Source organism: Taudactylus pleione, unplaced genomic scaffold (genome assembly GCF_031769625.1).
Source record: "Taudactylus pleione unplaced genomic scaffold, aTauple2 ptg000934l, whole genome shotgun sequence".
Classification (NCBI taxonomy): domain Eukaryota; kingdom Metazoa; phylum Chordata; class Amphibia; order Anura; family Myobatrachidae; genus Taudactylus; species Taudactylus pleione.
The window spans coordinates 3,455,993-3,483,090 of record NW_028285335.1 but is presented as its reverse complement, the minus strand read 5'-3'; the positions used below and the strand labels follow the sequence as shown (position 1 = coordinate 3,483,090).

Below are 27,098 nucleotides of genomic sequence, written 5' to 3'. Positions count from 1 at the left end.
GTCAGGTCTATGAGTCTAATGGTGCATACACACGGTCAGATAAAAAGGACAATATAAACGATATCGTTTGATTGTTTATATCGTCCTTTTTTTAACCCAACAACCAAACCATGGTCAATGCACGGGCACGGATGGCCCGTGCATGCAGGCCAACCTGGTTGATATCGATCAAGTTAGCCTGTTTACTATAGGGACATGTGCTTGTTGATCGCGAGTCGTTACGTCGTTTGGGGTTTGGTGCATGTTGCTGGATGTTCGATATCGATATCAAACATCCAGTACATACAGGACAATCAGACAACGATATCTGATCGTCCCATGTATGGGCCATAATGGGTATATGTACTAAAGTGAGTTTTTAGAAGTGGAGATGTTGCCCATAGCAACTAATTAGATTCTAGCTATTATCTTCTAGAAGGTGCTAGTAAAATGTTAAGTAAAATCTGATTGGTTGCTATGGGCAACATCTCCATTTCTAAAAAGTCTCACTTTAGTATCCACTAAACGATGAAGTGAACGATTCGAATGATAACAGTATCGTTCATCATCCACAATATCGTCAATGACCAGCTGGTCGTTGACGATCTCTTTCATTGCCCGTACTTGCAGGGCAACCTGACGATATTGTCAGGTTCTGGAAGTAAGGGGATGAGGGAGGGTGCCGGCATTGAACGATATCGTCAATTATATCGTTCGGTGTGGATGCTCAATGTCGTTAACGACATTGACCCCGGAACTGCAGGGCAAACCCTAGACCAGTGATTTTCAACCTTTTTCAACTTGAGGCACACAGCGCAAGATTTTAAAATTGCCAAGGCACACCATCCGGCGATGCGGCATTCGCGACAGATGAAAAAACATGCACATTGGCTCCCACATAAAAACACACACTACATTGGCCTCCACAGGAATAAAACACACACATTGGCCTCCGCAGGAATAAAACACACACACATTGGCCTCCGCAGGAATAAAACACAAGCATTGGCCTCCGCAGGAATAAAACACACGCATTGGCCTCCGCAGGAATAAAACACACACACACACATTGGCCTCCGCAGGAATAAAACACACACACATTGGCCTCCGCAGGAATACAACACACACACATTGGCCTCCGCAGGAATACAACACACACATATTGGCCTCCGCAGGAATAAAACACACACACATTGGCATCCGCAGGAATAAAAAACACACACACATTGGCCTCCGCAGGAATAAAACACACACACATTGGCCTCCGCAGGAATAAAACACACACACATTGGCCTCCGCAGGAATAAAACACACACACATTGGCCTCCACAGGAATAAAACACACACATTGGCCTCCGCAGGAATAAAACACACATACATTTGCCTACACAGGAATAAAACACACACACATTGGCCTCTGCAGGAATAAAACACACACACATTGCCTCCCACAGAAAAATATAACATTGGCAGGCCCCCACAGAAAAAAAAAAAAAACATTACCCCCACAGGAAACATAATTACATTAGCTGTCCACACAGAATAATTATAAACCACATTGCTCCCCACACACACACACAAAAAAAAATTCTTACTGACCCCTACAGATAAAAAAAAAAACCCCAGCAAGTCACATTGGCTCACACAAGAATAAATATACATCGGCTGACAGTGCAGAGCTGTGAGCACAGCAGACTGCGGTCCAGCGGGTCTAGTGGGTGGGATGACTGGCTGGCTGAGCGGGCAGGCGTGACGTGATGTCACGCCGCCGCGCCTACAGAGGTTATGGCCCGGGCGCGCCTGAGCTTCCCAGAAGAGCTCAGTGACAGCGCTGCCCAGGCCGCACTGACTGCACTAAAGTAATCTGATCGGTGGCTCTGAGAGCCTCTGACAGCGGGCTCCGGCGGCACACTTTACAACTGCTGGTGGCCCACTACTGTGCCACGGCACAGCGGTTGAAAACCGCTGCACTAGACGATAGCGCTCATGGAGCATATCGTCTAGTGGACACGCAGCATCACAGTACTGGGATCATGAGTTTGATTACAACCATGGCTTTATCTGTGTGGAGTTTACATGTGCTCCCCATGTTTGCATGGGCTTCCTCCGGGTGCACTGGTTTTCTCCCGCACTCCAGAAACACATTGGTAGGTTAATTGGGGATATAGATTGTAAGCTCCACTGAGACAGGGACAGGTGTGAGTGACTGAAATATTCTCTGTAAAGCCCTGCATAATATGTGTACGCTACATAAGTAACTTAATATATAGCATGAATTTGGGATGCCAGCAAATGACATAGCAGATCAAATCAAGACTCCCTCCCAAATATTTGCTAGTTATGCTACAAATACATTTACTGAACATCATTCCCAGAACAAATTCTGCATTTTTATTTTAAGCAATAAAAATATCTTTGAAGTAACATAGTTCATTTACCAGAGGCAGCAGCCTAGAAAGCGAACACAATTTATTTTTATTTTTTTTACATTAGTTCCAGAGACTAATTATTTAGCTTTTTATTTATTATGAGAAGTGTGCCCCGGCCTAATCTGATGACTTTGTCGGTGGATCTTAGAGGGAATTTGAAAGTCACATTTTTCTTTCATGTTTACACAGGTTTAAGCCACATGGAAATCATGACGTTCGAGCCCAAGAGCCTGAGCCAACGAGCTACATGACCACACTGGCCCAAGTCCTCTTCATCTCCTAGGCAACGAAATCCTGGAACTTGGAAACGCTTCCAGAAGTCTTCACTATAAAAGCAATGAAGTTAGATCAACAAGGAAAGATGGATTTCACTTACAAGTTATAAAGGCTTTACCAGTTTGTCCGTCTGGCGGAGCAACTATGGAAGTGCAAGAAAGTTCATGAAAGGCTGTACCTTGCGTTTATTTCGGTTATGGCCTATTGTTGTTATACCATTAATGGACGACATTGTGTAATGTGTACAAATGTGATATAGGATACAGCAATCAATCAGATTCCAGCTGTCATTTTTTACTAGCATATATGAGCTTCTATGTTACGCCACAATCTTCCCTCAGCAGCCTCACATATTTACTTTGTGCTGTTGTTTAATGTTTATCTGCCCTAACCACCGTCCCGTCAAACTTGCCTACAGCCGGGCGTTACAACAGTCGGCAGACCTTTGTGCGACCATGACCGTTCTTACGCTCTCGCTGGCTGCAGGTTGCTACGGTAACCCTGCCCACTTCATCTCTTGTCTCTGTGCAACCAGTTTATAAAGAATTAAAGCAATAGGTGCTCTGTTCCTTCAAAAGTAAACGCTAACACAAGACAGATTGCTGTAGATGAAACGTTTAATAAAAAATAACAAAAACTTTTTTTTTTTGGTATGTCTGGAATGAGTCAGCTCCTATAAAAAGAAGAGATTTGGGAGAAGCCTGTTGGGCAGCAATAAATTGTCCATTATGCCTTAACGAAAGTTATATATAATAGTAAATACAGTTGACATAAAAAAAGAGGTAGATAACTGCTGGAAAAAAATGCAGGTGTGCTATTTTCTTATATTTATCATTGGCCTGAAAAATATTCTTTATCGGATATCTGACAAACCTCAGTATAATTCAGGCGGTTGCTGAAGCGGCAGGAGATTTTAATGTGAATGTCAATTATTCTGTATGTAATCCATCTTCACATTGTTAACAATGAGGAAATTCCAGATGCAAAGCTTTGCCCTAGTTTGCCAGCCGATAACCTGTATTACTGCGGCAACCGGAAGATAAACTGAGGAGTTTAGAAAACTGGGGAGAGGGTGGTCTGAAGAAAAAGGGGACCGGATTTTTGTCATAAGGACAATAAAAGCTGCACCCAGTGACTGGCTTAAATATGAGCATGATATATGAGATTACCAATAATTTAGCACCTTGTAACACTTACAAGTCACTTTTTATATTTTCATTAAACCACAAACGAAAAAAAGAAGTCTCTGCCTATAATTATATTATGTCACTGACTAATAAACAGGGAATGTAAAAATAAACTTTTAGCAAATCTACCACATGTCCTTAAAATGCACCAGTTGACACAAAGTGGATGCAGACATTTTGTCGGCTGAACCAATACTTATAAGAAGACAACCAATCAGTGCACTAGGAGTCAGTGACATCACAGCGACGTGTTCGATTGCTTTGGCTTGAGCATTGGTACAGCCCACAAAATGTCTGCCTCCTTTGAGTAAAAGCCATATAGGGGTCTATTTAGTAAGCAGTGTTAGGAGACAGAGTGAAAAGTGATAAGGTACCAGCCAATCAGCTCCCAACTGCCATCTCACAGGCTGGGTTTGAAAAATGACAGTTGGGAGCTGATTGGCTGGCACCTTATCACTTTTCACTCTGTCTCCTAATGGTGCGTACACACTGGGCGATAAAGTGGACGACTGAACGATAACTATATCGTTATCGTTCAGTCGTCCACTTTATCATCCATTTTTAACACCAAAAAGATGAACGATGACGACGACGCGCGTTCCCGCGGGTCGTTCGTCATCCTCGTTCATCGGGCTGACATGCAGGCCAACCTGACGATCTCGTCAGGTTGCTGCATGTCAGGGAATGGGGGAGAGAGCTCGGCGCTGAACGATATCGTTAATGATATCGTTCAGCGGCTGTGCTCAATGTCATGAACGACATTGAGCACAGCCTGCCGGGGACAACACTACACGATATCGCTCAGGGAGCATATCGTGTAGTGTGTACCCACCAATACACTGCTTAGTAAATAGACCTCACAGTATTATCCATTATGATGTGAAACAGGCTAAACTGTAATGTCCTAATGTTCCTGGTTGTCAAAACTGCTCCATTCACTAGAGACAGCCATATACCAGAGACCGAGCATTGTACCTTCCAAGACGCCTGAATTGCGTTAACAAAATAAGCTTTCAGCAACAGATGCTGCAGCAGCCATAACTCACTTTTCCTGCTGTTTCATGTCAAACGTTAAAAATGAAAGACACCAGCAGACGATATGAGCAATCCATTTCCATTTCATACACAACACAAGTTCGGCCATTTTGATACACCATCATGACCGCTACCAATCAGCAATTTCTTTTTACTCTGTATGCTGTTGATAAATGTTTTTTTGGGGGCAGGTTTCAGTCTTGCACATAGGAAAACTAATTATCCTGACCGCCAAAGAGCTCTAATACAGACTTCAAGTGACAAGCCAATCAAATCAGCACGTATAAGCTTATATGGTAAGTGGCGCATGGCCTAGACGTATATAATGGCTTTGATTACAGAGAAGACGGCTTTCTGATGATAGGTCCAATTTAATTCTCATATTTTTTTTATAATTAGTAACATTCTAAAGTGCTCAAAATGCAAGATGGACATTAAATAATACTAGGAAACGTACTGTACGTTCACAGACACGTAGGCTCTGCAGAAACTTGGTCAGTCAGCAGTTTGTGATACAGTTCTTGCAATCGAGATCATGTTCATTCAAGAGGAGAATAAAAAAAAGTTAAACGAACAACATAAAATTATAGAAATATGGTTATACACCGAATAAAAGCATCTGGCACTGCATAGATTAACCTGTTTGTTTCTGCTTTTTGCAAATTTCTAAAAAAAAATAAAAAAAATTCCACTACAGGAACAGTATCTGGTTAACACTGGTAAACAATAGTAAAAATTGTAATGAATTTTTTTTTTTTTAACTCGAAACAGCATCCGATAGTTATCTGTCTTAGCGGTTGTCCTACAAATTATTAGGTCCATTTCATAACGTCTAGAGGGGCCCCCACTATGGCTACCAGGCTAAGGGACTAATTCACCAGCGCACTGCTGAACGCAATATTCCCGATTATCGCCGCCCACTATCGTGACCATCGATGGTCGCGATGGTGATCCCAGTGCTGGGATCACAAATGCAGCAGGGGGTGTCATACACCTCCTGCTGCATTTGCATGATTGCAAGGACCGCAATTGCAAAGCTGCCTGCGTGCATATATCATATATCTATAGCCTGCGTACATAAATCATATCTATAGCCTGTGTGCAGCTTTGCAATTGCGATCCTTGCTGAATCAGGCCCTAAGACACTAAAGGCTGACACCCATTAGCATATCATGTGAAGCAAGGGGGTGGGATCTTACAATACAAACTGCAGTCAGGGCTCAGAGGGGGCGGTCCAATGCCTCTCTGCTCACCAAACCACGTGTCATATGACTGTGGGTGCCATGGTAGTTACATGACGCTATGTAGAATTATTAATAATTAATACCAGCATGAAAAGGCAAATTGAAATAAAAATGGGAATTACAAAGCTTTTTCTTATAGCCTGCCACAGTGATTAATATTAAAAACAAATACTGCTACTTTTAATAATAATAATGATGATATTAAACATATAATAAAGATGTTCCAATGTCCCCTAACTCTCAATACTAATTACCAATGATTGAACAGAATTTTAAATTAAGAGGATGGTCTTAAAGTGAAAGGCAGCTAAACTCTAAAGTGACATTTTAACTGTTGCTGGAATGAGTTTTACAAACTCAGGTCCTACTTCAGATGTGGACGGAATGCCAATATTTACGCAGATTGAGCGACTGTTTGCCATTGCGAATGTGTGTAAGCCGCACTGCGCACGTGTAGTGATTGATTTGCGTTTATGCTCATACAGGGGATTTATTCGCAAAGTGGTTAGAAAAACGCAGCCGTGTCAGCCGCGTTTAAGCACTGTTTTCTGGCGTGCATAAATTATCCACTGCGTCATTTGCGTCCATCCCTGTATCAGGGCCGCAGTCCGCAAATGGTGAACTAGAGTCTTCTGCTTTGGGAAGTGCCCCGACGCAGTACAAGCCCGCTCCTTGTTATGCAGTCAGCGATCAAATAGGTGCATTTGTGCAAAATTACACGTGCAATATATTTTCACGAATATGAATCGGTTTTTTAGGTGACAGATGCATATATATTCTAACGCCTCATTTTATGCTCCAAATATTGCAAGAACATTGCACAAAAATTTGAATCGGAAGGAATAATTTTCCATTAATACTCTGCAAATAGCATCAGTCAAGGACATTTTATTATTTTGTGTTTGGTAAAGTCTAGTTTCCCTTCAGTAAAATGTACAATATAGGAATAGTTAATGTGAACACTGCACATGTCAATGCAGTGCTGTAAATGGAATTTCTATTAATGTGAGTCCCCAGCCTTTGCTCGGCTTCTGACAATCCAAGTAGAACACTCTCCTGCCCGCTGTCCCCTGGTATAGACACAGGGGTGACCCTGGCTGCCAGCGGCGATGAGAGCTTTGTCTTCACGTTCTGCACGTCTGCCGCTATTTTGCTAATACTCTTTTCCAGATTCCCGTATTTCTGCTGTAAACCTTCCAAGTACTTCCCGGTTTCCTTTGTGTAAGCCATATGCTCCTTAATTACCGTAAACGCCTGATTGTCTAAACCGATGGCCTTTGCCGGAGGCTCAGAGCCTCCTCTGGGAGACTCTTGGGATGACGGCACTGTAGCCGGTACCATATTTCTTAATGTTAAAATGAGGTTACCAAGATCCTTTTGCTGGGACTGGTGTACAGACGCGTGTTCGTGGATGGCTTCCTGTAAGCTGATTGGTCCTTTCTGCGCTTCCAGAAGCAGGACCTTTAATTCTTGCAGCCTGACGCGATTAATGTAGGTGGATCCCATGACCCCGATAATTGCACCCAGCACCGACCCGATGATTGACCAGTTCTTAGTGCGCTCCGCCCTGGTTCTCTCCTTCTCGTGACTCTCCCTCACAGAGGCGGAGAAGAGAAAGAACGTCTCTCTTTCGTTTTCTTCTGCGCTGGTGTATGACGTTCTCAGTCTTTTTTCTTCCTGAATAAACAATGATATGCGTTTAATTTACAAAACAAAAAATAAACTTCCCGTAGTTTGGCAATGACAGGTTTTTTTTTTTCTCCCCCCTCTGTGCAGGGAGCACTATGCTAAGCCCCACCCACAATGTGGTACTCAGTCCCGCCCCCTTACCTGATTGGTCTACACTTAGCCCAGCCCTCCATGTTGCCCCACTCAGCCGCAACCTCTCATCCCTAACTGGCCCGCTTGTCTGTGTGTGATGGCTGTTGATGGCGCAAATCGTCAACAGTTTACCGTCGAGGGTGCATCATTCGATGTCCATCTCAACTCCTCTTCCATATTTACCTCAGCTGGACCTTACACTGTACAAAATACTCCAGTATTCCTAATATAAGCATTCTGCTATTACCTGGATACATCCTCTATAAGCCATTTTCTCCTACACAAAAATTTGGTACTTGTGTACTTTACGGACTCATTGCAGAGAGAACCCAAGTGTCCTACACTCATTATTATTATCAATCATGGTAATGTCTAAATCCCCTTCACGGAGAGGACCCTGACATCATCAGCCAGTGTCCCGCGTCATTCCCTACCATCCAAGTGGGCATAGAGGGGGAATATAACCTTGTGGCGACCATAGCGAAGCGTGGTGAGCCTGCGAGGGGACAAGTTTCTTCTTTAGGTGGGGACAACTATCGGTACTTGTGTACGTAAAGTACACAAGTACCATTTAAAACATTCATTGGGTTCTCTCTGCAATGAGTCGTTAAAGTACACAAGTACCAAAAATTCAAACAAAAATAATAATAAACGGAATCCCTCTAGGTGGATTTGAATTATTTGACAATTGCTATACGTAATTCACTAATATATGCTGCAAACCAATAAAAGTGAGAAAATATTCTCAGACCAATGGTAAAGGTTATTATCAGCAAACCATGGAGCTGTTATTTATCGCAATAAAAAAGAATTAGGAACACAGATATTGCGGCCAATACAGAGATGAAAGTAAAATAAGGCGTACCCACACCTAAAAACAAATCGATATAAAAAAGTGTATCTAATCTAAAGCGCAACCCTTAATTAAAAAGAGTATCTCCTTATTGTGAGGGTATAATACCATAAACACAAAAAAAAGCTAAAAATACATAAATTTTATAAAAATCAACAAACTAAAATTACAATGTTTAAAAGATGAGCTATAATCCACGATTTTTAGATATTCAAATAGCAGCAAACGGTCTCACAATGAATAAATGTATAAAACATAAATATTCATAATAGCAGCAGAATATCTCTGGGTAAATAAATATAATAATGTACTGCCAGGTGGCTGCTTTACCAGATCCAGGAGGCGAGAGTGCAAGGTAAATATGGTTGAGGATTAATCCGGAGTCCTCCTCTACCTCCCTGCCACGTCCCTCTGTCCTGGGTACAGCAGTCTGGCGCCTCCTCTCCTGCCATTTATTCATTGTGAGACCGTTTGCTGCTATTTGAATATCTAAAAATCGTGGATTATAGCTCATATCTTTTATACATTGTAATTTTAGTCTGTTGATTTGTATTGCATTTATGCATATTTCCCTTTTTTTTGTGTTTATGGTATTATACCATCATAATAAGGAGATACTCTTTTTAATTAAGGGTAGCGCTTGAGATTAGAGACGAAAGTTAGTCGGCCAAATCTTCTCCCACACCGCGTGCACGGAACCAACTACGTATATTTTCCCGTATGCCAAGTTCAACCCACCTCGGCGGTCACAGCGTCCCCATCCAGCTGTCACCATTGTCAGTGCGCCATTGCACAACCTTATCATAAAAACAGACGCAGTCTTACGTACGCACCACTCTGCGTAGCTAATTCCGTCGACGCGCCATCGCTAAGCTTAGCCTAAATACGAACGCGCTTGTATCATCCTAGTTACACCTCTTCAGCTGCAAGTGGAGATGTCACCGATTTGCATGCTCTGAATCACCCGTATTCATGTGCGCTAAACTCTGGAGCGTGCGCAGTACGAAAGCAAGCAAGATACGTGTGCAAATCGCACTTGCGTTCCCCTCTGCAGCATCCCCAATGTCAGCAGCAGCTGACATACAGAACGGACGAGGGACGTGCTTACAAGAGGTTAACGTCTCCCTGCTGCTTATGTCATGTTTTCATTAATTACTTTTCCATTTCAAATACATAGCACATGTTGGATATGATGCTATTGATTGGATTAGCGATGCTCTGGACGGACCAAATGTAATTATTAAACAACATATCTAAGACTCACTGGCTTTCTGTCGACATTGAGCTGTGAAAAGAGGAAACTGGCACAGGAAGCATGGAGAGTATACGGTATGTCCCGGGGGAGGCAAAACCAGTTACACAAATCGCACAATCTTATCTCAAAAACAGGCCCTAACTCCCTGCCCCCACCGCAACTTCAAATAGCGCAAAGAAAATATCTTATGAATTATAATCAGTTTGCAACTGCCGTTTTGCGGCATCAATAAAATACACAGTTAATCTTTTTTATTTCTGTTTTTAGTTATCCAAGTATTCATATATATTTTTTCTTTACAGTAATGCAAGAGCTCCCCCTAACTGATATAACGACACACTGGTCATTATACATCACTGTATTTATACATCTGCCAACTAGATGTGGAAAAGTTACATTTATCCATCACTAACAAGTTTGTGTTCCCGCGGTGTTGGAATACTTATGTATGATGAAACCATGACTGTTGTTCACAGACATATCTTGTCAGCCGTGCGGCACAGCTGATGGGCGATATATCAGCCGACCGTCCGTACACTTGCTGCAGGGGCCCACCGATGACTGACAGCTCAACTGAGCTGGCGCATGTAAATGCCCGCCCAGTTGAGACATCAGCCACGACACATCGGGCCGTCGATTGGTCAGTGTGTATGCACTCACCAATCACAGCTTATTACATTTAAATCATGGCCTGCAATAATAAAAATTGTTAGCTCTGCAATTTATAGACAGAATATCAACAACTCAGCGGGCAATGCTCAGCTACCTTGGCGATACTGGCACGCAGCACTAAGGGCTAATTTATCGCTTTGCCGAGATCAGACAGGGGGGATAAGTGCATATATAGCAGAACTGAAAGCTCGGATTGTCGCAAAGCTTGCAGAATAGGCTACTGTAGCTATTGGAGGCAAAGCCTGGCAAATCGTATTACTGGCATGGACCACCGTGATCCATACCAGTGCTATTGCTGGGAGAATTTATATCGGTTTCTCAGTTTGCCGTATCTTGGGATATGCCTCACCACAGGCAAATTGTAGTTTGCATTTGGTTATGATTTAGCAAACAAAAAGATTTGGGTGGACTTTGCCTTTAAATGAGTTCAACTCACTTACCATTATATCACTCCATACTTGTTCTGCTATTTTCCAGCTCTCTGATGCCCCTATACAGAGCACTATAGTAAACTGTGGTCTTTAAACATTTTAAAAGACCGCAAGGCAAAAATACAGAGTGAAGACAACTAACAAGAATTCAAGAGCTGAAGGTTAAATACTGAGCATAAAGGTTAAATGGCCAATTATTTCACTACATACCATATGGAAGGGCTGTCTACAGACTTCCTAAAAACTAGACAGTTTAACACGAGTATCTGACTCTGCATTATAATTCATTCTAGATTTATACGATCTTGCTGTTATTTATCCCTGACCTTCGATAAGTGAAATCCTGTTACAATCACACATCCTGTTTACATCTGAATATTTTAACATTTTCCAAAATGTAAATAAAACTCCCCTTAATCAAAAATGCATATTAATGGTGTCATTTCCCTGATTTTACACTTCCTTATCTTCATTTTTAGTAAGGATGTGCAGGCTCGGATTAGTTCGGATTTTCCCGCCAAATTCAGATTTTTCCCGCCAAAAATCGGGTCTCAGAAAGAAGCAAAACGTCATCTTTCATGGACCAACATCATCTTTCATGGACTTTTGTCTAGGACCCGATTTTTTTGGGGAATAATCCGAATTAATTCGAGCCTGCACATCCCTAATTTTTAGCTTGCTGTTTATTGGTGCATACACACGGTCAGATATGTCAGATGAACGAGTGAACGATTTGCAAACGATTGAACGATTTCAGCCTGTATTAAAGTGAATGAAATCGATCTGACTGCAAACACATCAGATGTCAGATATCGTTATCTGACAAACGGGAACGCACATCGTTCATCGTTGCCCACATGTCAGATTTTTCTTTCAGATATGAACGATTTTTAAAATAGTTATCGTTCAGATCTGAAGAAAAATCTGACCGTGTGTATGCACTATTATAACAGCAAATGTTAAGTAGTAACTTATCTTTTAAGGTGCATACAGACGTAACGATTTTGTAACCAACGATTTTCTGTCAGATTATCTTTCGGATTAACTGTCATATTTTCCTTTGAAAAAGTGAATGATTTTTGAAGTGTATTGAACGATTTTTACATCGATGAACGAAAAATGTTCCTTCCCTTAACGAAAAATGTTGGACAGTCTGAAATGGACGATGAACGATAACTACAAACGGGAGCGTGCTTGAATGATTATCGTTCATCGTTCTAACTCAGAAACAGAACGATTTTTTGAACGATTATGAAGTTGTTAACGACAAATCATTCAAAAAATCGTTACGTGTGTATGCACCTTTACTCATGGAAACCTTATATTGGACAAAATGTATTTATATTATATCTTTTTTTAAATGTTTATATCTTATTTTTTTCGCTATGCATGCGGTTTTTCAAAATGTTTTCCACAGAGATGCCACAATTTAGCATGTTTGAGTTTCATTTTTATTTACAAAATTACGCAATTTTGTAAATTGTAAGTTGGAATGAAATATGAGCTGCGCTCCACCAGTCAAAGAATAATTATATCAGAGGAATTTGCAGTGATCCACTTAAGTAACCTGAGTGTGAAGTCTCCCAAAGTATACATTTATTTATAAAACATAACCACTTATCAATAGATGGGTGCACTATTTATGTACTCTCAGGATTTGGGGCGAGCAGGGCGCACACGTGCGGCCGGCCGGAGAAGGGGACACAGTCGAGACGTCAATATTGGGTGCGGTGTCCAGACGGCGGCGTCATTAATGGGGGTGTGCCCAGCACCTACGGATGTGCTGGGCTTCCCCCAAGCTCTCCCTTAATTGAATAGATGCAGTGCGCATGTAGGCGGCAGAACGGCAGCAGCCAGGCTGTTTTAGCAGGACGCCACTAAAAGGGCAGGGCGCAATTTGCCCTTTAATAATCGGAAAGGGCGCGGAGCCTTGCTACAACAGCCTAGCGTGAACACTACATAAATGCATGGGTCCCAATAACTTTAAAATATTATATACATTATTAGGAAAGCTGTTGTTCGTAAACATAAATCACTTCTATACTGGCACAATTAATATATCCCACTCAGTCCTTGCTCACTATCTTTTCACCTGGATATATGTGAGCAAGGACTGAGTGGGATATATTAATTGGGGTCTATCCAATTAGCCGCGAAGTCTGCGAGTTGTCATTGCCACGGCAACGGCACCTCATCTCGCACCCCTGGAGGCCGGCTCAGAGCCTGAATCCGCACAGTGTTGTTTGGAGCCCTATGGGGCTGCGAGTTTGGGTTGCCGTAAAACGCGGCTATTGCCGCGATGACTCGCACCCGCCAGATCATCACAGCTAATTGGATCGAGCCCGAAGACTTTTCCCATATTTTACACCATTTTGTCATGGTCCAATGGAAGACTTAATATTGGGGGATCTACGCTATATCTATGGATGGCAATTTTGAATTGATTATTATTATTATTATTGTGTAATAAAGTTTCAAAATATCTTACAGTGCTGCACAATAGAGAGGCAAATTTACAGTGGTGACCACGATGCTGGGAAACGGAGACCACGGTGCCCAAATCATAATGCTAGGAACATCGGCAGACCACCATTGTTCCACTTGCAGCCCAGGGGGGTCGGATCCCGATGGTCTGAATACCAACAGATTTTTGTAAGTATTATAACACTTACCCTAACCCTTCTGTCCCGTAGCTTAACCCTAACCCTCCCCTAGTGCCAAACCCTAAAGCTGCATACACACTCAACGATTTAGTAAATGAACGATTTTAGTAAACGATTTTCGTTCATTTTTTCCAAGGGAAAAATGAACGAAAATCGTTTACTAAAATCGTTCATTTGCTAAATGTAATGAACGATTTTTTTGAACTACAAACGATTTTTGCATATTCCCTTACTGAAAATCGTTGAGTTGGTCAGTATGACTGAACTACAAACGTGAACGCGCATGAATGATAATCGTTCATCGTTTTAACTCAGAAAGTGAACGCTTTTTCAACGACTGAACGATATCGTTTAACGATAATCGTTCAAAAAATCGTTGTGTATGTATGCACCTATAAGCTGCATACACACAACGATTTTTTGAACGAATATCGTTTAATGATAATCGTTTGAAGAAATCGTTCACTTTCTGAGTCAAATGATGAACGATTATCGTTCATTCGCGTTCACGTTTGTAGTTCAGTCAGACTTGTCAACTTAACGATTTTCATTAAGGGAATATGCAAAAATTGTTTGTAGTTCAAAAAGATCGTTCATTACACTTTAAAAAAATCTGACAGATAATCTGACAGAAAATCGTTGGTAACAAAACCGTTGTGTGTGTATGCAGCTTTACCTCCACAATCTGTCAGGATTCTGATAGTCGGGACGCCGCTGTTGGTATTGTGACAGTCGCCATACTGACTGTCGGTATGCTGACTACTACCCAGGGCATGAGAGCAGCATCAAAGCATATTTTTCATGATCAATTTTTATTCTTCCATCAGCCAAATCAGTGTGTCCATATATAGGAGGAAGCAGGAGCGGGAAAGCCTGCAGTAGAAGTGACCGCGCAGCACGAATCTCACTCTGATAAGCTCCGCCAGCTTGTTGCGCCAAGCAGTGGTGACCATAAGCGATGCGAGACACTGGTTGCTGCTGTGGCCGCGCGACTAATGGGCAAGGAAAAAAAAGTGACTGAGGCGGATGCAACATGGGAAGCACTGACAGCCATGCTGGTGAATTATCACCGTTACTGCTGCACACATTACTGGGCAATAATACTAAAGATGGCATGTGACTAGGTAGTAACACAGCTGGCGGCATACTACAGGGCACTAACGCTACTAGCCACATGACCAATAATGAGAAGGGCAAAAACTGCTAAGTTTGTCAGGACGGCGTTTATTTAAATGCTTACAGAAACAGTATAATTAAGAAAAAAAAAAAAAAAATTAAAATTGGTTGCTATGGGCAACACCCTCACTTGTCTTCTTTACAAAGCTCGATACATCTTCCACTAAAAGTCTATTTACCTACAGCACACTCTTCCTGATGCACACCCCTCTAATCGTCTCCATGAGGTCTCTGCAATGTCCAATAACGGTCACATGACCACATACAGCCCATCAGTAGGCTACAAGAGGAAAACAACAGAGTGACATTGGGGGAGGCGTATCAAACCTTCTAATGAGGACAAGTGGAGAAGTTACCCATAGCAACCAATCATCCTCTAGCTATCATCAATCTGGTACATTCTTTAAAACAATAGCTAGAATTGGTTGCTATGGGCAACTACTCTACTTGTGTTTTTTAAAAAGTTTGATACATCTCCCCCTCACTCATTTTATTCCACGTGTAGAGGCATTTCCCCTTGTCTCCCGTCTGGTACTATTACTAATCCCAGGCATCACCCTAGGGCACAGGTTCTCAAACTCGGTCCTCAGGGCCCCAAACAGTGCATGTTTTCCAGGTCTCCTCACAGAATCACAAGTGAAATAACACTGCACAACAATGAAAATGTTTCCGATGTGAAAATAGTTACTTCTAATTGATTTCAGCATGCAAAGAATGAATATGACATTTAAAACTCTCAGTTAGCTCTGATTTCCGAAATATAGCCCATTTATGATGTAGGGGTATTCCTAGTGATGTGGGCAGAATGGAGAGAATCTTACCAGCAATCTGCGTTCTGCGCAGAGCCTAATGACCCAATTAAATGAATCAGTTATTTGTCTCCTCCCCTATTCAAATATATGCGATTCACGGGATTACCCACACAAGATAACTGTGGTGCACTGAGTGACAAGCATAGTGAGCGATTCCACCAAGACATTTCAGCAATGGAACAAAGATATCAGGGTAGGTGATCACTACTGTTGGACAGTGACAAGAGAAGCCCCAGGAGAGGAGTACAAGCGACAAGCAAAGAGAAAGCACCCCCATGAATAGGCCACTATATTACATAGTACTGTCGTATGCTGTATGCAGGGCAGTTTCTAGGGTCTGAGGCTCCCATTGCGAGCAGACAAAATGCGCCCCCCCCCCCCCAGAAGCGGAGTGGGCGTGGCCTCATCGTGAGGGGGTGTGGTATCACAGTAAGAGAGCGTGGTCTCGAAAGACCACAGAATGTCAGCCGCTGTGACTACTGAGCCCATTGGTGGCTAGCCTGTCAGATGCAAAGCACTGAAAAATATATGTAGTTAAAGGAAAGACCGGCAGGATGCGCGCGCCGAAAGGCGTGCGCTCAAAAAATGGGGTGTGGCCTAGCTGTCAAGCCCACGCCGCATTTGTTTGTGCATGCCTTTGGTGTGACATTTGCAGGAGTATGACCTTTTATCACACCCGTTTTTAGTCACGCTGTAGGGCGAGCCCAGCACTTTGAAAATACAAGCCAGGTCCATATAAAATACACTGAAAAAGCCACTTCAGGATTACACTGCAACAAACCACTTCCACATAAAATACATTTTGAAATCCAGGACCACGTGATAAAAACCACATTGAAAAAACAAGATTCACATAATACATACTTCATTCCAGCCCCCTCCCTTGCAATTCCAGCCTGACAGGTCTTAGGCTTCCCCCCCACTGGCTCTCAGGCAAAAGTGCCCATTATGCAGTGCACCCAGTAGTAGTGCCCCCTATGCCATGCCCCCATTAGTAGTGCCCCCATCAGTAATACCCCCAATAGTAATGGTCCCTATAGTAGTGTCCCCTGTATGCATTCCCCAGTATTAATGCACCCCTGCCCCCCCCAATTAATATTACACAAGCTGCACCTCCCCCCCCCCAGGCCTCAATATGCTGCTGCAGGCAGCCTGCACCCTGCACAACTGACAGTGACATTATTTACACGCTGCACGCGCTCTCCCTCCCCCTCCCCCCACAGAGGTGCAGTTTAGTTACCTGGAAGTTGGAACCTGTTGAAGCTGCTGTGCGCTTGCCGCACTTCTATCCCTTGCCCAGTCAGTGCCGCCCAGTCTGGAGAGCAGGCGCAGCCGCCAGCCGCCCAGAGAGAGAGAGAGAGGAGTCGAGTGCAGCAAGCAGTAGGAGGAGGTCACTCGCAGCCGGCATCCGGACAGTCTTCAGTGCGGATGATGTGTGTGCCGCCCCGCCCCTTCCTATCATGTGACACCCAGGAGGAGAGGAGGGAAGGCGGCTATTGGGTGTGCGCATGAAGTTACTATAGTGCCACCCGGCGTATCTTGCATTGAGGGCGGAGCGCCCCGTGCGATTGCACGGGTCGCCCGCCCCTAGAAACGGCCCTGGCTGTATGTTTGTTTCGTATGCTGTATGTTTGTTTCCTATGCTGTATGTTTGTTTCCTATGCTGTATGTTTGATTCCTATGCTGTATGTTTGTTTCCTATGCTGTATGTTTGTTTCCTATGCTGTATGTTTGTTTCGTTTTGTGTTCCTTTTTGTGATTATTTGAATTAAAACAACTGTTATTTATTTTCTATCAAGAAAATATCAGATTATTTAAAAATAGCTTTTCACTATGACTATATTACTAATGTACATACAGTATAGTGCAAGTAGTGTAGCTCCAAAAATAGAGCTAGTAAAAACATTCTGAAATCATTTTAGTTTTTCTTGACCTCAAATTAGTAATATATGACTATTTTTACAAAGGAAACAAATTAAAAGTATTCATTTGTTGTACAGTGTAAATAGCTCCACCTGTGGATCCTTTAAAATGTGTCAATGAGCAATGACTACACCTGTGCTCCTGCTGGGTGATCTGGAAAATGTGACCTGTGTGGGGTCCTGAGGACCGAGTTTGAGAACCACTGCCCTACGGTTTACATGAAAAATAGAACCTGATCGCACATGTAGCAAATCCCTCTACATCGAGGTTTTCACAAGCTGTGACTGACTGCAAATGGCTGTGCACCGACGCTTCCCATCCAACCTGATGGAGCTTGAGAGGTGCTGCAAAGAGGAATGGGCGGAACTGCCCAAAGATAGGTGTGCCAAGCTTGTGGCATAATATTCAAAAAGACTTGAGGCTGTAACTTCTGCCAAAGGTGCATCAACAAAGTATTAAGTAAAGGCCGTGAATACTTCTGTACATCTGATTTCTTCATTTTTTATTTATTTTTTATTAAATTTGCAAAAATCGAAAAAAATGAACATTTTACACGTTGTCATTATGGGGTATTGTGGGTAGAACTTTGAGGACAAAAATGAATTTATTCCATTTTGGAACAAGGCTGTAATGTAACAAAATGTGGAATAGTGAAGCGCTGTGAATACTTTCCGGATGCACTGTAGATACTTGTCCTAATTTTACACACGGACCATATAAATCGCTAAATATTACCATCATGAGTAGCAATAGGTACCCAACAAGAAGCAATGGTCTATTTTAGACCACCCCACGCTTAGGTGGTATAATAGTTTGACAGTGCCTAGATCAGTGGTCGCCAACCCGTAGCTCGCGAGTTACCGGTAGCTCGCAGTCTTAATTTTGGTAGCTCACCTAGCTGCAGTACTTCCGAGTCAACTAGGAGGAAGTGACCTCTGACGTGTGCTCCCCCGTGGTGTCGACGCCATGGGTGGAGCCACAGGGAAGCAAGTCAGGTGATTTCCGCAGCCTCTACAGCAATCACCTGATGTGCTTCCTCGTGGTTCCACCCACGGCGTCTACGCTACTGCGGAGCGAGTGACTCCCGCCCAGCCCTGCCGGAAATCACACAGCAGCCCTGCCTATATCTTTTGCTCCTATACTGCACATACCCTCCTTGGAGCCGGTAATTAACAGTGAAATGTGCCTGTGCTTACATTTTATTTACAAACTACAACAATATCACTGTAATAATTAAATGTATTATTATTTTCTATGAAACATTTTTTTTCATTTTCATTAAATGACCTACAATTGTTTGGTTATTAGCCAGATTTTTTATTCTACAATTTTAGTAGCTCTTCAGGTTGTTTAATTTTTCTAAAGTAGCTCACACCTCAAATAAAGTTGGTGATTAATGGCCTAGATCGACAGCCAGATGGTCAACATGGTCAAAAGGTTGAAAAGGTCGACACAAAAACAGAATCCTAACCCTCCCTCTAGTGCCTTAACCTCCCTCTAGTGCCTAACCCTCTCTCTAGTGCCTAAACCTCCCTCTAGTGCCTAACCCTAACCCTCCCTCTAGTGCCTAACCCTAACCCTCCCTCTAGTGCCTAACCCTAACCCTCCCCCTAGTGTCTAACCCTAACCCTCCCCGTAGTGTCTAACCCTAACCTCCCCCTAGTGCCTAACCCGAACCCTCCCTCTAGTGCCTAAGCCTCCCTCTAGTGCCTAACCCTCCTTCTAGTGCTTAACCCTCCCTCTAGTGCCTAACCCTAACCCTCCCTCTAGTGCCTAACCCTAACCCTCCCTCTAGTGCCTAACCCTAACCCTCCCTCTAGTGCCTAACCCTAACCCTCCCTCTAGTGCCTAAACCTCCCTCTAGTGCCTGACCCTAACCCTCCCTCTATTGCCTGACCCTAAACCTCCCTCTAGTGCCTGACCCTAACCCTCCCTCTAGTGCCTGACCCTAACCCTCCCTCTGGTGCCTGACCCTAACCCTCCCTCTGGTGTCTGACCCTAACCTCCCCCTAGTGCCTAACCCTAAAGCAGCCTAATGCCGCATACACGCTAGACGATAAGTTGGACGGTAAGAACGATAACGTTATCGTTCATCGCGTTCAATATCATCCAGTGTGTAAGCAAGACATCGTTAACGATGCGCGCTCCCGCGGATCGTTAACGATGTCTTTCATCGCCCCTACTAGCAGGCCAACCATCAGGTTCTGCAAGTATGGGGATGAGGGAGAGTGCCGTCACTGAATGATATCCTGAACTATATCGTTCGGTGTGTGTGCTCAATGTCGTTAACTCACGGAGCATATCGTTAAGTGTGTATGCTTCTTAACACTAACCCTCCTCCAAGTACCTAACGCTCACCCTAACCCTAAAAGTGTTGTAAAAACATGTGTCGACCATTTCAACCTGTCGAACATCTGGTGCCGACCTCTTTACGGTCGATCTTCCATCCGGATACCCCCCACGCTGCGTGCTAAATTATGTATTTGTGGCTGGCAGTGATAATACTGTGGGGAAATACTACAGGGAGAGGTGTGAAACGGTTAATTACAAATCCCATTTTTTTTACCTATAGTAATGAACAAACATTTTCTACCAAAAATAAAAACTTAATAAAGAAACCGATACAGAATACAGTATCTAGAGAGCGAGAGAGAGTAAAACCCGCATCTATTAATAATTCTCCCCCTCAAGTCATTTTAACGTAGATGGCAAACAGATGACTGCACAGAATTCCCAGGCTCTTGTGACTGTGGGTGAAACACGTGCTGAGGGAGGAACAGCTTTAAAATAGATATTAGTACGTGTCCTGGGGGGGTCGCGGGTTACGGGGAGAAGCTGTGAAACAGTGCTGTAAAGTCCATACAGAAAATACAGGGCTCCTATCCTGCTTGTGGTGGGACATACAGTACCTGCAGCATTTTATGCTCTAGTGTAGCCAGCTCCAGGTACTGGATATCGTCACGAGACACTCTGTCCAGCCGATCCCGTACTTCCTTCAGCTTCAGCAGCTGGGACTCCACACTCTCACGAGCCTCCCGCACAATCCCGCGGGCCACCATGAAATCCTTCTCCGCCTGCAGGGAAAGCACGAGACAGATGGGGAAAGGTCTTCTATCATTGTGCCCATGCACTGTGGTGAATTTCAAATGTCTAATTCATTATGGTCACAAGATAAAATGAAAAAAATAAAAAATAAACTTGCTTACAGAATTATTTTGTCCTAGTATCGGTATCCGGTCAGAATGATGATGTGGACAAATGATCTATCCGCTGTCACTGACGGTATACGGTGTAGAATGTACAGTGCATCCGGAAAGTATTCACAGCGCTTCACTTTTTTCCACATTTTGCTATGTTACAGCCTTATTCCAAAATGGAATAAATTCATTTTTGTCCTTAAAATTCTACACACAATACCCCATAATGACAACGTGTAAATTTTTTTTTGAGATATTTGCAAATTTAATCAAAAAAAAAGAAAAACTAAGAAATCACATGTACATAAGTATTCACGGTCTTTGCTCAATACTTTGTTGATGCACCTTTGGCAGCAATTACAGCCTCAAGTCTTTTTGAGTATGATGCCACAAGCTTGGCACACCTATCTGGGCAGTTTTGCCCATTCCTCTTTGCAGCACCTCTCAAGCTCCATCAGGTTGGATGGGAAGCATCGGTGCACAGCCATTATCAGATCTCTCCACAGATGTTCAATCGGATTCAAGTCTGGGCTCTGGCTGGGCCACTCAAGGACATTCACAGAGTTGTCCTGAAGCCACTCCTTTGATATCTTGGCTGTGTGCTTAAGGTCATTGTCTGCTGAAAGATGAACCGTCGCCCCAGTCTGAGGTCAAGAGCGCTCCGGAGGGGATGCAATCAGGAAGCTGATGGTCAAAATGCCGACCGCCAGCTTCCCGACTGTCAAATCCCAGCAAGCTACTAATGACAGGTGTCGAAATCCCTGCTGCAGTGTGCTGGAGGGAATATCCCTTTTTTTTCTCTGTATGGTAGAGTGGCCAGACGGAAGCCACTCCTTAGTAAAAAAGCACATGGCAGCCCGCCTGGAGTTTGCCAAAATGCACCTGATGGACTCTCAGACCATGAGAAACAAGATTCTCTGGTCTGATGAGACAAATATTGAACTCTTTGGCGTGAATGCCAGGCGTTATGTTTGGAGGAAATCAGGCACCGCTCATCACCAGGCCAATACCATCCCTACCGGTAGTATAGAGGAGCCTTGACGTTGGCCCGGCGCTTAATCATATATATGCAAATGTATGCAACTAATACCTCTGAATTTCTATTATCATGTAGGATTCAGGTATTTTTACCAATATTGCTGCAGTGTGCTGGAGGGAATATCCCTTTTTTTTCTCTGGTTCAGTGTAAACCCTGCCCTTTACAAGCACCTGGGCAATATCATTAAGCTGATTTGAGCGACCACCATACTCTATTTGCACTCTACTATACAGGCCTGATTGGTGGATTGCTGCAAAGATGGTAGTCCTTCTGGAAGGTTCTCCTCTCTCCACAGAGGAATGCTGTAACTCTGACAGAGTGACCATCGGGTTCTTGGTCACCTCCCTGACTAGGGGCCCTTCTCCCACGATCGCTCAGTTTAGACGGCCGGCCAACTCTAGGAAGAGTCCTGGTGGTTTCCGAACTTCTTCCGTTTACGGATGATGGAGGTCACTGTGCTCATTGGGACCTTCAAAGCAGCAGATATTTTTCTGTACCCTTCCCCAGATTTGTGCCTCGAGACAATCCTGTCTCGGAGGCCTACAGACAATTCCTTGGACTTCATGCTTGGTTTGTGCTCTGACATGCACTGTCAAGTGTGGGACCTTATATAGACAGGTGTATGCCTTTCAAAATCATTTTGAAACAACTGAATTTACCACAGGTAGACTCCAATTAAGCTGTAGGAACATCTCTAGGATGATCAGTGGAAACAGGATGCACCTGAGCTCAATTTTGAGCTTCATGGCAAAGGCTGTGAACACTTATGTACATGTGATTTCTTAGTTTGTTTGTTTTTTTAATTCAATTTGCAAAAATCTCAAAAATACTTTTTACACGTTGTCATTATGGGGTATTGTGTGTAGAATTTTGAGGACAAAAATGAATTATTCCATTTTGGAATAAGGCTGTAACATAACAAAATGTGGAAAAAGTGAAGCGCTGTGAATACTTTCCGGATGCACTGTATTTGCATGCATCGATCTGTTTTCCTGCAGACGCAGATCTGTAATTTCTTCAGAGTGAAGGAAGAACTATATTACACCACCAGGTTCCCCATCCAAAATAGAAATTGTGATATTGGTGGGAATTATTTCACTTTCTGGATTTGTTGAGTAATGAGAATATTATGGCCCATAGAATAATAAGACCCTCTGCACCAAATAAAATGGATGAACCAAACTTATGCTGGGTACATACTGGCAGATATATTGACACGATCAATTGATCGGCCAATATATTGTGTGTCCGTCGGCCAGTGTATGCCAGCAATATGTCTGTGAACGATGTCGTTCAGATATATCGCGTCGGCTGTGCCGCACAGCCGATGGCAGATATATCTGCAGATATATCTATCGTCCTGTGTGTACGGGCGGTCAGCCGAACGCCCGTACACATGCAGCGGCAGCCACGGGGAGCGGACCTGCGGCCAGATGATGGCTGTTCAGTGTGTATGAACAACAATCATCTGCAGACATAATTTTTAGGTGTGTACCCAGCTTAAGAGGCTTAGGGGTCTATTCACTAAGCAGTGTTAGGAGACAGAGTGAAAAGTGATAAGGTGACAGCCAATCAGGTTCTAACTGTCATATCACAGGTTGTGTTTGAAAAATGACAGTTGGGAGCTGATTGGCTGGCACCTTATCACTTTTCACTCTGTCTCCTAACACTGCTTAGTAAATAGACCCCTTAGGCTTAGAAGCAGCTGTGAACTTAATAAAATCATGGTTAACAAAGGACTTATGTTTCTCTGCTATCCCCAATCAAAAGTGGGGGAACTGAGGGCCTGATTCAGATTTGGGAATAGAGTGAGATTTAGCACTTAACTGATCATCTTGGTGAAACCATGCTGCACTGCAGGTGGGGCAGAGTTAAAATGTGAAGAGAGATGTAGATTTGGGAGGTAGGTGTCCAAACTGACATCTAAATTATAGAGCAATAATAAAGCTGTGCAGTATTTGTGGGCTACATACAAAAGCAGCCAGTATTTACACTACAGTATTTACACTACAAAAAAATGTTATGTATTTACACCCCTTGCATTGCAACATGGTTTGTCCAGTTACGTGGTGATTCTCACTCTATTCCCAAAGCTGAATCAGGCCCTGAGTGTTCTTCTACCCACCCTGATCTACTCATTGATCAGACAAAGTCTGTCCATGCCCGTAGAGCCACCTTTTACATGCATCACTGCTATTATTCAGAAAACAAATATTTTAATTGGAAACAGGTCTTGTGTATACCTTTAAGTCATTAATACTTGAAAAAGGAGGACACCTATGTACAAATGAGGCCCCAGAATAACCAGTGCAGTAGAGCATGATCAAAACAAAATCATTTTCACTCTCAGGCATGTTTGTAAATTGAGAAACTCACTATTATCTGCCCGACCACACTAAAAGGTCCCAATGTGACAGAGCAGTCCAGCCCCACTGTTAAACATATTGGCAGAATTGTAAAGTGATGCCGACATTCAGTGTCGGATTAAAGGCCGACAATCAGTGTTAGATTATTGCTATTACCTCTGCTACTTTTCCTTGAGCTTCTCGGACTTCAACAAGTCCTACAAACTCTTCGTATCGGTCCCACCAGCTTTTGGCCGTGGTAGAGAGTCTCTGCATGGAATTTCTACCCACAGTTTTCGACACTTCCTTCCATCCCTGTAAGGGGCTCACGCTAGCATGGTCCGATGGGAGTTTCATGTCTGGAGGTTTGGTGGCAGGAGAGCAGAGAGTCCTTGCACTGAGGAGTGCGATTCTGTGGCGCAGAAGAGAGGGCTGACGAGGTGGCCTCATGGCCCCAATCACGACCTGTGCACCACAGAAGTGTTTCATTGTGCACTACTGTGGAATTATACAAGACCTAAACAGGGAGAAATCAATGAGGCATTAAACATAGAGATATCGAAATTTACGAATAGTCAATAGCTATGGATATAGACGTCAATAAACTAGAATTTGCCACCCTTACAGCATTTTCACACCTTCCAATAACTATAATCCATTATATACAGTAAAGAAATACAGATTTAAAAAAGGCCCATCTCCCATCAACTCATTACCCATCACCTTAATGGTGCATACACACGGTCAGATTTTTCTTCAGATCTGAACGATAACGATTTACAAAATTGTTCATATCTGAAGGAAAAATCGTTCATGTGTGCAACCATGAACGATGTGCGTTCACGTTTGTCAGATAACGATATCTGACATCTGAAGTGTTTGCAGTCAGATTTGGACGATTGTAGTCATTTTAATGCAGTCAAAAATCGTTCATAGTTCAAATCGTTGGTCAAATCGTTCAACTGACACATCTGACCATGTGTATGCTCCATAAGATGTGCCACCGACAATTTTTTTATGTGTGTCATACACGTATGCCATTAACAAATTTATATTTCCCAAAGTCCTAAAAATGCATCAATCCCCATATTTACTCGTCCATCTTTCAAAGCCAGGTCCATGAGTGAACTAAACCTTACTCACTGTTGTAAGCCATAAATAAGTATCCGAATTACTTTTCAGTAGTATTAATAAAAAAAAAAAAATGTGCAATCTATAAAATAAGTAATTAGAAATTACCCCCTTTTAAAATACTGTCAAACTGATGAGGTTCAGATTAGTAGAGATAAGATCGGCTTTGGCCCGAATCTTCCTGCCAAGTTCAGATCTCAGAGTTCAATTGTTTTAAATGCGGCTACTTATTATTGGGCGCCAGACTGAGAAATTCAATTGTTGCTACGTTCAGGAGCATAGAGCAGAAATGTGCGACAAGTCAGCACTTTGGGCGCCCAAAGCGACGAGGCAAAACGTCACCTTCCACGGACATCTGTGCCCAGAGTTCCATGAAAGATGACTTTTTGCCTCGTTCTGAAATCCGAACTTGGAGGGAAAATGAGAGTCAAAACTGAACCGCTCATCTCTAGTTATAAACTATTCCAACACCATGGACAGCGATGGGAACTGATTTATCCCGTTCTAGAGTTCTAAGGGACTGATTAAGTAAGGATCGCAACTGGTGATTGTGGCTGCGATTACGCGCGCAGTCTCACTTCGATGATATGCTAATCCATTGCGATCGCTATGCCTTCGCAGTACTACATAAGGACACCCACCTTACCTTACACACATCCGTAATACTTAGCAAGTCTTCGAAATTATCGGTAACATCGAGTACAATCGCAACCTCACGCACATGTGCACAAGCTCTGACCTTACTCAGGAATTGCTAACCTCGTCGCACGCAGTGAAAGGCCTCAGGCTGCGTACAGCATCGCAGTGGATAATTTATGCATGCCCCTGCAACGGCATTCAAACGTACTGGCGCGCCTGCGTTTCGCCAATCACCGCCCCCATCACCTCCCACAAACGGCACTTCCTGTCAATCATTCTACGATGGGTCTGCATAGTCACTGAGATCGCAGTTCCCTATCTCAGTGGCCGGTTCGCGCACTGCGATGCATGCGCAGAACGGAACAATCGGCCAATTGCGTGCGGAATCTCAGTTGTGATCCTTGCTGATTCAGGCCCTGGCTGCCGAATTTTCTCTTACAAAATATCGAGTTTGCCTAATGGCCTTATAATGTTCCCGATTAATTTGAAGTTATTTACTAAATACTACACTACTGTCACATGCACACATATAAAAATAAAACCCCACTTTACTGTATAATGATGATTATGATAAATTCTGATTATGTATAAAGTGCCTACCCCAGAGCAATCTGCACTTCCTGCTACTAATGCAACTTCAGCACATTTAGTACAACTGAACCATAACCAGGTAACTGATGTATGTACTGAGCTTCCCTGCACCCTGTAATGTAGGACCTGCTGTAAGAGGTTCCCTTACCTGGACTTATTGCACCTGCGCCCACATACATCCCCCTTTCATACTGACACTGTCACTAAGTGCTGCATCCAGGTGACACAGGGGTGACACCGCTCTCTATGGACTCCCAGCTCTCTTCTTCCTTGGGAGTACCAAGATGGCCGCTGCCATACTTCCGGTAACACCAACACGCTCAGAGAAGAGGTACCAAGATGGCCTCAGACACTTTTCCTGCCACTTCCGTTTCTGGCGCAAAAATTGGGTGTACAAACA

At 43.3% G+C, this 27,098-nt stretch overlaps 2 protein-coding genes across 2 annotated transcripts in view; one reads left to right on the top strand and one right to left on the bottom strand.

Annotated features, from left to right (window-relative positions):
* LOC148473340 (mitogen-activated protein kinase 12-like) overlaps positions 1–2,888 on the top strand; it is a 46,909-nt gene extending 44,021 nt beyond the window's left edge. The window contains exon 12 of the mRNA XM_088459773.1: positions 2,598–2,888. Coding sequence (XP_088315899.1) covers positions 2,598–2,659 — 62 coding nt within the window. The 3' untranslated portion in view covers positions 2,660–2,888. The remainder of the gene's footprint in view (positions 1–2,597) is intronic.
* Positions 2,889–5,211: 2,323 nt separating this feature from the next.
* On the bottom strand, positions 5,212–27,028 carry CCDC51 (coiled-coil domain containing 51). The gene is made up of 4 exons (XM_088459747.1): positions 26,847–27,028; positions 24,515–24,854; positions 20,666–20,830; positions 5,212–7,827 (listed from the first exon to the last, which is right to left on the bottom strand). Exons 2-4 carry the CDS (start codon positions 24,824–24,826, stop codon positions 7,063–7,065), a joined length of 1,242 nt encoding a protein of 413 aa, XP_088315873.1. The 5' UTR covers positions 24,827–24,854; positions 26,847–27,028; the 3' UTR covers positions 5,212–7,062.
* Positions 27,029–27,098: the final 70 nt, after the last annotated feature.